This window comes from Chaetodon trifascialis, chromosome 23 (assembly GCF_039877785.1).
Source record: "Chaetodon trifascialis isolate fChaTrf1 chromosome 23, fChaTrf1.hap1, whole genome shotgun sequence".
Taxonomy (NCBI): Eukaryota; Metazoa; Chordata; class Actinopteri; order Chaetodontiformes; family Chaetodontidae; genus Chaetodon; species Chaetodon trifascialis.
Genome location: NC_092078.1, coordinates 16222194 through 16234751, shown reverse-complemented (window position 1 = coordinate 16234751; position 12558 = coordinate 16222194). Strand labels below are relative to the sequence as shown.

Below are 12558 nucleotides of genomic sequence, written 5' to 3'. Positions count from 1 at the left end.
AAAAGCTACAAACCCCCACGACTTAACCCGAACTTCAGGATTTTTGCTGCCTGGAAGGTATTTGGGCTGATTTAGTGCTGTTTTATGTACTGTAAACAAAACAGACTGACACAACGACATCCAACAACAGTGCAGCCATTACAACTGAAATAAATCAGGGACTTGTGCATGAGAACAATGGGATCTCAGTTTTTGTAGTTTTTCATGATTACAAGCACAGTCAGCAGTTTCAGGTGCAGCAATGCCTACGACCCCCACCTCATGGAGGTCTATGAGGTACTTGAAGCAATTTTTGATACCAAATGCATTGCAGCCTGGCACCACAGGAGCTACAACCAAAATATCGGAAATATGATGAACATAACTTCAAGATAACTTGGCTGGCTCAAGTGACTAAATGCAGCCTGATTTGCAAAGAAGGGCTAGCTAATGCTAACATACGACCGTACGGAGACCACAGTCAGGGATAGGAGAGTGGGAGAGTTGAGCGAGGTGAAGACACACCAACACAGGCTTCATAAGAAATTACACCGCACGTGGCAAAGGCAGGAAAATCCCATACCAGAATGGAAACATGCACATAGACATTCATAACAGTAACAGAGTAGCTTTTTTTGGAGGGGGTTGGGGCAGTGGGTTGACATCCTGGTGTTAGCACTTAGCACAAAGCACCACTATGCAGTTGTAGACCCGTTCAGGGACACGTGACATATGTAGCAGTTTGGTTACTGTTTGCCTGACTAGGTCTCACTAGATATAAACAGGAAAACTCAAGTTTAAGCTTGAGAAAACCATTTCTTTAATGGTGCACCCCAAAATAACTGGATTTATATTCCTTCATTCACTCTGGAATATAGAGCAAAGTTGGGAAGTCTGTATTGCTATCTAACTGGTTTCACTGGGCAGAAACTTGACCCATGTTGGACTGCTGCTTGGAACTTTTTATTTAATTGTTTGAGCTGTTGTGTACAGCGTCATGGACATCGGTTTATACTGAGACCTTCAGTAGGGCTGGGAAACCCAGCAGCACTGCTCCAGCTGTGCCTGGGTGTGTCCGAGCCTATTCTGTAGAATGTGTGTGTTTTTCTGGTGTGTGTTTTGGGTGTGTGTGATTTTATCCATGTTTTGTACATATGTCACCTCATACCTTCTTACATTCCTGCAAGGATAAGTATGTGTGTGTGTGTGTGTGTGTGTGTGTGTGTGTGAGTGTGTGTGTGTGTGTGTGTGTGTGTGATCTCACCCACATAACACAAATGCATCTTACTTCATACTTTCACACATCCCTGCAAGTCTGAGAGTGTGTGTGTGTGTATTAAGTTCACTGAGCCATCCAGGGGCGCGACATCAACCAGCACAAACATTTCTCATTTATCTTTCCTGTCGTTCTTTCCAGAAAGAAAGAATGGAGGGAAAAAGAAAGGAGGGGTATTGTTTTTGCTAAAGGAGTGGAAAAACAGAGCGAGGCTTCCCCTGAGTCTGTGGCTGTGCTGTGATGTCATGTTGTTGCCATGGTTACCGTGTAATCAGTGTGTGTGCTAGAGAGGAGATGGTGATTTGGAGTTCCTGTCATGTATTGTCAAGAGTCAAACAACAGGCAAAGTGCAGTCTTTAGACACACATATGTTAAAAACACACCAATTCTGACAGAGCGATGCTATTGACTAAAGCAGACGTGTCAAACTTGCTATTCAAATGAATGTGTGCGTGTGTGTGAGCATGTGCCCATGTGTTATTCATGTTGTGGGGACATAAATCTATTCACACGGTCACATTGTGGGGACTCGCTGTACTTATGGGGACAAAATGCAGGTCCCCATAATGTAAATAATTAAATTTTAGGGTGTAAACTGGGGTTCTGGTTAGGTTTAGGCAAGTAATGATTATGCTTCAGGTAAGTCTCCAGGAAATGAATGTAAGTCTATATAATGTCCCCAAAAGTGTTGAAAACCTGAAAAAGCAAATGCTTGTCCTTCTGATTATTGTCACAGTTTGCACAATGACTTTGGATGTGGAATTAGCTTGAAGCCATCCATGTTGGAGGGGAAGCATTAGTTTTTCTAATGGCTTTGCTTTTAAATGTGTTCACTTATTAATTTTGCCTAATCTGTCTCTCTTCTCTCTTCTTCTGTTTTCCCCCTCTTCTGTCCATCCTTTCCTCTTCCCATTCATACCTCTTTGCCCTTCCCCTCTCCCTCTCTTCATCCCTCCCTTATTGCAGTATGTGGTTGTGAACTGGCCCAGGGAGGCTTCTTCGTGCGTCAGGGTGAATACATCTGTACTCTGGACTACCAGCGACTCTATGGGACTCGCTGCTTCAGCTGCCAAGACTTCATTGAGGGAGAGGTGGTGTCCGCCCTGGGCAAGACCTACCACCCCCGCTGTTTCGTCTGTGCCTCCTGCAAGTAAGAAACAGGATCTCTGAAGTTGGGTCATATTTAACTCATGTATGAGCTGGTTTCTTCTTCAGTTGCTTCCCTGAAAGACTCACAAGTTACGTTTGACTTTAATGGCAGTGACATCTCTTGGTCTTGAGTTGTGGCCAAAAAGACTTGATACCCTCCTCAAGTGGAAGAAACATGGGTGGAAAAAGCAGCATATTCACAAAGCAGCCAAACTCCACAGCCAGGTAGTGACAGTGAGCATGTCAGTGACATTCAACCATGTGTCAGTGAGCTTTGAATCTAAACCTGGAAGCCATGGATGAGAAATCCACAAAGTGCTCAGGAAATGAAAATTTAAAAGTGTGATAATTGAAAATGCCAGAACAGCTGCTGAATTGGTTGTGAGGTGACACTGTTTTGTCAACTATTGTGGAACTTTAAACCTTGCATTATCAAAGCTAAACTTTAGGCCTTGACTGCAGGCTTGTCCTTTCCTAACTATGCTCGTCAATGCAACCCTGACTTGAACTCAGTGCATATTCCCTGCAATAATTTTCACTTCCACGAATATGTGTTCTAAAAAGATACACCAGTCAGTTCTATGTGTGCTGATGGTCTTATCTTGCATTGACCAGATGCCTACATCCATTATTTTTGTAGCACATTCATACACAAGGACAATGCAAAGTGTTTTATGTAATGCTTTAAAGTATTAAACAGGAAATACAGATACTGTATGAGGTATTAGATATTACTGTATGTGGTAGCTCAGAACAGGAGTTAAAGGTGAATCATGATTGAGTACTAAAGGTTTAATCAAAGGCAGTAGAGAACACTGTCTCTTCGGGTCCTTACAGGTCTCAGAAAGTCTTAAAACACTATGAAAGTCATGCAAAGTCTTTAACACATGTGAATGCTACATTCTGTGTGGCATACAGAAGAGGCAACCAGATTCTCTATCAGAATTGAATAGGGTTACTATTATAAAACATTATGTCATCTCCATAAGCTGGTTGCCTGACCCCTCCTTGTACTTTCCCATGACTAAAAAAGTTCAAAATCAAAACACAAAAACTCATTTTCAGAGGCAGACATTGCACTAGCAGTGTGTTTCTTTTACACACATCATCAACAAAACTCCTCTGGTGTCGGTGTCATTTACTAGTACATAAAACTATAATACACATATGTGTATAAATATAGGAAAGCACATGAAGACACATGTCACTGTGAGTCACAGCCATCTTCACCTGTTTCTAGCCATGTGTATGCTGTGTATTGTGTGTGTGTGTGTGTGTGTGCGTGTGTGTGTGTGTGTGTGTGTGTGTGTGTGTGTGTGTGTGTGTGTGTGTGTGTGTGTGCACGTGTGTACGACCAGTGTTGTGTCTCAGGCCTAGAAAGGTAATGGGAGCCTCTCTCTCAGGCAGGAATTTTAAGTGCGTGGCCAGTCAGTGTGGCCACTTAGCCCATTCCCACAGCTAGTGTTAAGTGTCTTTTGAACTGGGGGTGGGTTTTTTGTCAGTATGAGAGTGTGTGTGTGTGTGTGTGTGTGTGTGTGTGTGTGTGTGTGTGTGTGTCCATGCTATGATACCTCTGTGATCCCTATGCTGAACCTGAGATCTGAATGTTCCAGTGTGGCATTTGAGGTTTGTAATGTGATCATCAAAATCCTGTGCTCCTTTTATAACAAATATCGCTTTTGTGGTGGCAAAACACACAAGCTTATTGTGCAGGATATAAAAATAGAGCTGAGAGAAAGAGAGCAAATGCTGCTTGAGATAAGACTTCAAACTCAGCTGTGTTTGTGTCCCATGGACACCGTGCCATATTAATCATCAATAATTCATCAAGGTTTATCAAGCTCTGTTTTTCTCTCTCTGTCTGGACGCTACATGTATGCCGTACATGTATACTGTACTGTGCTCGAACATATTCGTGCAGGTGATCAATAGGGTTGTGAGGCTGATGGTAGTCACACCATGATCTATTTTTCTGGAGCTTCATGCCCATAGTGTGACGAGTCAGTGGTGTCAGATCACATGTTCATCGACACTGATAGACTGATGCAAACCAAGAAAATTCCAACCAAATGAGCTCAGTTTTGATTAAATAGTTAAATCTAAAAAAGAAAAAAAGAATAGTAAAATTGAACCAACACACATTTGTCAAGTGCAGAATCAACAGACCTGACAGCGATGAGTGAACTTAACATGATGTTATATAACAAAGACGCCATATGACAAGGCACAGTCAAATGCTGTTTGTTTATTGTGTTCTGCTGCACAAAGCATGAGCATGCAAGTAGCTGTAGCTACTGTGTATTTAGGCAGAATTAAAGACCAGAAGGTGAATCTTTGTTTTGTTTGTCAACTAAATGGATAATTATATAAAATTTCATGGCATCAGTTTTGATTTCTTTACAGTTTTAGCCAATTTCATAAATAAAAAAATGTATTGTGCCTTGTGCCTTAACAGTGCATAACAATAGGCACAAATGAATATGAAAAGGGGAACAAGGAAAATGTTGCATTAAGAGACAGGCTAAACTGTGTTCTCCAAGTCCAATCCAAAATTTAAAATAGGCTTAAAGACTATCAAGCTTAAAAAAAATCAAAAAAACATTGTGACTGCTTATATATGAGTAACCTATAATCTCAGCCTCTCCCAGCCTGCCTGCCTGTATTTTTCTGTCTGTAGCTGGCTGTGACAGTGTGACAGCAGCTCTAATATCACATTTCCAAGCTCTGGGAAGCAGCACGTGGCAGCCAGTCCGAGCCCTGCTCTGCCAAGGAATCATCATTCCTTCTGTACTTGACTCTGTAACAACAGCTGTGTTGGTGCAGCACATACTTACAGCCAGGAGACATTAACAGTGTTTTATTGTGTTTAGAATATCCCTCTTCACAGTATAATGGAATTCGTCTCTAAAGGAACTTTGGCTGATGAATGAAAATGACTTAATCAATGAATAAATCTGATTTCCTAGCCACAACTCCCATGTCTTAATGTTGAGGCCACTTTCAGTTGTTTTCTTTTCTTTCTGGAACTAGTGAACACCTCTTCATGTGGTGTCTCTGCTTTCTGTGGTTCTCACACACAACAGAATAAATAAATGAATGTTACCAAGGTTGTACAGCAAGGTTCAGTTCTGGGGCCACGTCTTTTTACCTTGTATAGTAACAGGCTTTGGATATTGGAATATCCACAAATATCCACTTTTATGCAGATGATGCTGTTATTTACACAGAAAAAAGACACAGTTTGACACAGAAGAGTTTTTAGAACTTGAAGACTCATGACGGCCTCAGAATCCTTCGCTATGGCCCTGCTCAATATGTCGCACAAGAATTTGGACAGTCTCTTTGCTAAAATTGTCCAGTAAGTATTCCTGCTTCATGATAAAAAGGTCTAGTCATCAGTATATTATTACTTCAAGTGTTAGATCTGAGAACTTGTTCGTGTCTGGCAGGATTTTATTAATATGTCTGCAATGAAAACTTCCCCATCCTGCCTTAAACCAAGCCTTGTTCCAGAGGCTTAGAACAGATTTGCCAGCTTTGGGATGCACAATCCATATCAGCCAATACCCTTTTGTCATGCTCTATCTGTTTTCTGTTTCTTTGCAGACAGCCATTTCCGGCCGGCGACCGAGTGACATTTAATGGCAAGGAGTGTATCTGCCAAAAGTGTACCCAGCCTCTCCCTGCCAACAGCCCTGCACCCATACAGGCTGTCCACAGTCAGTATTTTGTATACGTCTGTCTCTCTCTGATTTGTCACTCTAAAGCATAAATCATGCAGCCTGCACGCTGCAAACTATGATTTATTATATTGCTTGTTATCATAATTTGCTCCTTGGCTCTTACTTAAATTGTGTTAAGTCATTCTACTGTCAGGGAAAAAAGTTTTTTTTAATCCTTTTGCTTAATGAAACCAAAGTACTAAAGAAGAAAGGAAGGAAGTTAACTTTAATATTATTTTTGTAATCAAACATCAACTAATCTTAGCCTTTGTGTCGTTGTCATCTGTGCAGACTGCTGTGGCTGTGGGAAGGAATTTAAGAATGAACAGTCTCTTGTAGCACTGGACAAGCACTGGCACCTGGGTTGCTTCAAGTGCAAAGTCTGCAACAAGGTTCTCAATGCCGAGTACATCAGCAAGTAAGTCACACTGGCTTTGAAAATACAGGGCAAAAACTACACTTCTTCATTGATACTATGACCCCTATGTCAAGTGATCTTGCATTTTAACCTGTTATCAGATTGCTGGTGTTTAGTTAATGCGTCAAATCCAATAATCTTTATTTGGCCGCTAGAATTACATCTTTGCTTCACTTTGTTACAAGAGAGAAGGAGTTAAGGTGAGAGTGGATATTTTGTCTTATCTTATCTTTCTGTGCTTCAAAGACAATTATCTCGGTCTTATCTCTATTTAGTTTGAGGGAGTTTTGCTTCATCTAGTCACTGATTTGTTCAGTGAAGTTACACAAAGATCGAACAGGTCCACAGTCTGCCGTAAGGGAAATGTAGATTTATGCATCATCTGCATAATTTAACGTAGGCTACTTTATTATTTTGTATAATTTGGCCTAAAGGAAACATATAGAGGTTAAACAAGAGAAGTTCCAAGAGGAACAGAACCCTGCAGGTAATAACCATCTATTCGGACACACACTTACCAATGGAGACAAAGTACTTTCTGTCATTGAGATATGACTTGAACCATTTAAGGACATTCCAAAAGAGTCCCACTCAGTTTTCTAATCTTTACAATAGAATTGTATGGTCCACAGTGTCAAAGGCGGCATTAAGGTCCAATACTAAAATGGAGACTTTGCCTAAGTCATTGTTTGGGAAAATGTTATTTAGTATCTTTATAAGTGCAGTCTCAGTGCTATGATGGGGACCAAAATCCAGATTTATAGTTATCAAAACAACTCTTCAGAGTCAAGAGTCAGAGTTCAGAGTGACTTTACTTAATGACTGCAGTTTACAAAGCCTTTGGGAAAATACCAGATTGGAATAATCATTGGAATTGACAATGACTTCTAATTCTTTCATTAGGCTGCTCAAAACTGTTTTAAGGAAGCTAGAATTTAAATCACCAATGCAACAGGTGGATGAATTGAGATTGGAGATCATTTCTGAACATTTTGGATTAAATTGGGATTAATGAGATTAAACTGTGTCATGGCTACCAAGTTACTTTTAGAAGACTGTGGTGGTGGTGGTGGTGGTGGTGGTGGAGGTGATGCTGTTTTGTTTGGCATTGTGGAGCTGATAGTGAATCTCATTCCTTGAATCTCATTAAAAAAGGAAGCAAACTAGATGCAGTAGCTGGTAGAAACTAGTTGTGGGGATATTGGAACTGCAGGGTTGGTGAACCAGTCAATGATCACCTAGCACTTTTCAAATTCACATTGTAAATATGTCATTTTTATTAAGAGATTTCAAAGAGAATCTGGATGCTTTATTTACACCATTTTCACATTTTGCATTTAACAGTGTTGTGTAACATTGTTTTGAAAAGTGGTACATGCACAGTATATAAGTTAAGGAATCTGGAGTCTGGAATTTTATAGAAAATATGAATTTTCATAGAGAACAGAGTAGGAGCTGCTTAGACATGCTTTGGCCAAAACTCTAATTAGCACAAACAGTATCTATCTGTCAATATTTTGACAGAATGCAACAACATTTGTCAAAAATTGCTAGCTAAAAGCATTGCAATACCGACTTGTATTGCAATGAATGTATCATAGCACTAACCAGCAGTTTTATATTTGCTTGCCTGTTTCTTTTTGCTATTATAAGTGCTTACAAATGATGGAAATATAATTTTGCCATGATAGTTGGATGTCGGCAGCAGGTGCTCCACCCTCCACCTTCCCTCAGTACCGCTGAGTGGTACTGAGTGGTCAGCTCAGGCATGATGCATGAAGGATTCTGAGGCTCAGACCTGTCTCCTGTATGATGTGAAATGTATCTGAGGCTCTGTGCTGTCTCTGATCTGCTGATTTATCCTGTGTTGTCCTATCAGGGATGGGATCCCCTTCTGCGAGATGGACTACCATGCCATGTTTGGCATCCAGTGTGAGAGCTGCAAGAAGTACATCACTGGAAAAGTCCTGGAGGTAACACTACAGCACTGATGGGTTACATTTAGAGGAAATACCCTGGGTCAGAGAAATGTAGGAAATTGGTGAATAGATAGAATAATGACAGATTGATGAATAGATGGATTACATAGAATACTAGAATACACCGATAACAAAGGCAAATGAATGAATTGAGTGAAAGATGGCATTTATTTTCTTTTCATTGCATTATGACTCCAGAATCCATCTACTGAAGAGTACCAATGAGTAGTACACTGAATATATAGATTCAGTAAAATAGCTATCTAGCTTGCTATGTACTGTAGCCTTACAAAGAGAAAGATACTCCAATGTAAAGGTGTCACTTTTTCAAGTTTTTCAAGATATGAATTCAGAAGTAGAAGCTTGTGTGGAAGAGTAGAGACTACTGATTTATAATTTAGAAAACATAGCCTGCATTACAAACTGGGCACAAAGTTGAAGTGACATGTCCGTGCAGGAAGCATCTAAAGACAGATGCTAGGGAGTTGCATTATGTTGAAGTGAGGTGTGTGATATAGCAGTTCTGGAACTTTACCCATACCAGAGACTAAAAGTCATATCTCAGCCTTTGCTGCTTTGATTTTGGCTTTCTTTTTTCAAACTGTCTCCTGTGAGTCCCACAATCATAGCCATGCCCCTTTAAATGGCATTGTTTATAATGTTGTTCTTTACGTGTTCTCCTGTACAAACATAATGTATCCTGTTATTTCATATTCCTCATACTTATTCTCATATTTCCACTTAACAGATTCCGGTACTGACCCCATTTCCCCAGAGCGATCATTAAAGTTTCATCAGATCTCATACACTGCTAATGCAGATACATGAGAAATGCTTCTAGAAATCCTACCAGTGTCTGTGCGGATCTAGGACCAGCTCATTTGGCGTTACTTCAGAGTTTTGCAGCTTTTCAGTTACAAATATTTCTCAGTATGAAACGGCACAGTGCACAGGCGCTTCGAGAGGCTACCAGGGTGAGGTCTGCTGAGATCATGCATTAGTCCCTCTGTAGCTGCTGTGTTTTGGTCCACAGGGGATAACCAGCCAACCAGGATCTATCCTCTTGTTGGGCCTGTTTGGCTATTCAGCACAATCTCTCTTTTTTGTGGGATAATGGCTTTGACCTCACTCTCTGCTGCACACACATATTACCTCTCCTTGTTCCCCGTCCTCCTCTCCCCCTCAGGCAGGTCATCCGTTCACTGTCACTCACTCTCAGGTACCAGTTTGCCTCTGTGTGCCATGAGACAAAGCCACACAGCCTCCTGTTCTAGAAAATACAGACAGCTACATGACAGATGACACACTCAGCTCTCAGAGCATCACTGGTCTGCAATGCAAAACGTGTAATTAGATATGAGGTGTTGGAGTCGTCATCCCCAGGTTGTCGGCATCATTACGTCACATGTGAGTCATTGTGCTGTATGTGTGTGACCTGATTCAATGTGTGTGAGCAGTATTTATAGAGATGTAGAGAAAGAGAGAGCTTCCCTGTAAAAGTACTTTGTTAGAGGTCATGTGGGAAAGCAAAAACTAGAGTCAGTAGAACCTTTTGGCTCTGAGATTGAGCCAAAAATCTGAAACTTTTTCTTATCATTGGTCATTTCAATTTCTATAACATCGGTCAAGTATTAAATTTGGGTCAGTCAGTCTTGAGCAGAGCCGAGTTTTTGCAAGAGTCAGTTTTGAAAACGGCTACTCACAGTAGCAGGTTATTGCTTTTCGCCTCAGTGAGTTCCTGTTGTTTGTTATCAGGCACTTCAGCTGGTTCCACATGAAACAGCAAATATGATCAGTTCCTTTTGTTTACTTTTCATGTCCTGAAACCTCTCACCAAATGCCTGAAGGAGTTTATACACTCAGCAGCATAGTCAGATGTCACAGCAGGCTTTTGTTCTTGCAGAGAAGGAAAATGTCTCCTTTTTCCAGTTGCCACAGTTTTAATGAAAGCAGAGGGCAGAAGCTGCTGGAGCTTGAGGTTCACCTCTGAGAGGTTCTGTCAGGTTTTGCTTCAGCTCCGTGAATTATCCCAGACAAACTGGCACTTTGAAACCATTTTATTTTGTTCAGCACTAGCAGCTACGCAGCAGCAACACGTCACCCCTTCACAAATTCTCCTTCTGAATGAAGTTTCGGCTTCAACTCGCTCACCACATGATCTGCACAACACTGTCAGAATGTGGTCTTGTGAGAGCTGCTTGTTGGTAATCCAAATTCTACCAAAGAGCGTTAACTTTATCCAACTGCATCTGTCCCTGCAGCGCATCCAATTTAGCATGTTTTGTTTGGCCGTTGTCATCACTTGGCTTGCCTTTTACTTCAACAACAGAATCAATGTCTCAACCACTATGTGCATGTTGCGTTCAGGGACTACTCAGAAGAAGGCGTACGTCTAAAATTTAATTGAATTATGATGGCCCATGGTTTATTAGCCATGTTATTTAATCAAGAAAGTTGTGTTGAGATTCTCTTTTCATCAGCATCCTGGAAAAGATCGCAGCAATAACAATGAGTTCCAGACTGACAATATAAAATCGAGCACACATGGCAAGCAGAGTTCTCGATTACAAATCAGTCTCATGCAAAATCAACAAATGAGTAGCTGTGTGTTTGATGTAGGAAAAAAAGATTGAAGAAAGGAAATTAGCACTTGTTGTACATCATTATTTAATATGAACTCACTGTGGATATGTTTTCTAATAAGACACCACCACTGTGCATACATTTTCATTTGTAATTATTCTCCTTGTCTGTAAAAAATATTAATATTAATATTGTGTCATCCTGACCTCCAGTGATCAATTGGACCGTACACAAGCAATCATTGTCAGCAGTCCTTACTCTAGTCATCACTGTAATAAACACTGCTGTTTGTGTCATTTGTATAGTCAAATACATTCCTACTGTTTGTTAGAAGGCCTGTTTTAAACCTAGGACACAATGGTTGCATCAAAATCTTAATTGTATCTCATTTTCATCATTTTTATCATAGTAAGCAGTGATGAGATTGCCAATAAAAAGCCAGTAAACTATGTTTTGCAGCAGTCTAGCCTACAAGACTGAATGGACAAGAAAAGGCAGCAGAATATGAGAGATGGACAGGACTGGACAAGAAGGAGTCCATTGGAGAGGCAGGTAGAAATCAGTGCGGAGGAATGTTGTTTTACTGAAGCTGTCTGCTGTTCTGCAGTGATGGAGGGATGGGACACAGGATACTCTCCTTGGGGGGAGAGAGGGATGAGAGGAGGAGGAGGAGGACAGGTATAAAGCTTTTAGACAGGGGGTCTTGGAAACTCCTTTCGTGACCTCGGAACAACAGAGCAGCTTTAGAGGGTGAAAACAACAGTCCCTCGCTCTCACTTTCTCTTTTTTCTTTCATCAGATGATGCGCTCTCACATTCTCTCCTCTCATAAACACCTATCAGGTTCCAGTGTCTGGAGAGCCGGGGAAACATAAGAAATGAGATGAGAGCATGTTTCTGCATCTCACTCGGAGTGTGTGTGTGTGTGCGTGTGTGTACATGACATCATCCACGTCCATTTCCTGCAGTATTGTGCTTGGCCATCAGGTGTATACTTGATTATTTGACCTATGGAGTGTGGAGCCAGTCAGTCAAGCAGGACTAAAAGCACCTGTACCTATAAAGTGTGTGCTTTTTTGTTTTGTTGTGTATTCAAGGAGTGGTCGAGTGGTCTTGGGTGGCTGTTATATTGCTCAAGGCACCTTTTTCCTTACTTCTGTTCTGCTTTCATTACCTCATCCGTTTTCAAATGGAAAGGAAGGTTTCTACCAGGGATGAGTTAATACGTCATGATATTAAAGATTATATAACATGCAGAGTAATAAAAACTTTCTATAGTGTTACTCCTCTGAGAGATTCTGCCATGCTTGATAAAGGTCCGGCTCTTTGGCAGCCTTTGTTATTTTTAAATCAAATACCAGCACACAGAGTTTGTCTCAGTGTATTAGTATAGAAGCCATTTCCAGCCACTCTACCTGTGCTCTGCTGCACGTTGAAACAGTAAAATGTCATG

At 40.9% G+C, this 12558-nt stretch overlaps 1 protein-coding gene across 1 annotated transcript in view; it reads left to right on the top strand.

The window, feature by feature from the left end:
- The window catches only part of ablim2 (actin binding LIM protein family, member 2), a 65782-nt gene that overhangs the window by 22987 nt on the left and 30237 nt on the right, over window positions 1–12558 (top strand). Inside the window, exons 3-6 of the mRNA XM_070993380.1 lie at window positions 2222–2405; window positions 6011–6123; window positions 6418–6544; window positions 8424–8517. Coding sequence (XP_070849481.1) covers window positions 2222–2405; window positions 6011–6123; window positions 6418–6544; window positions 8424–8517 — 518 coding nt within the window. The remainder of the gene's footprint in view (window positions 1–2221; window positions 2406–6010; window positions 6124–6417; window positions 6545–8423; window positions 8518–12558) is intronic.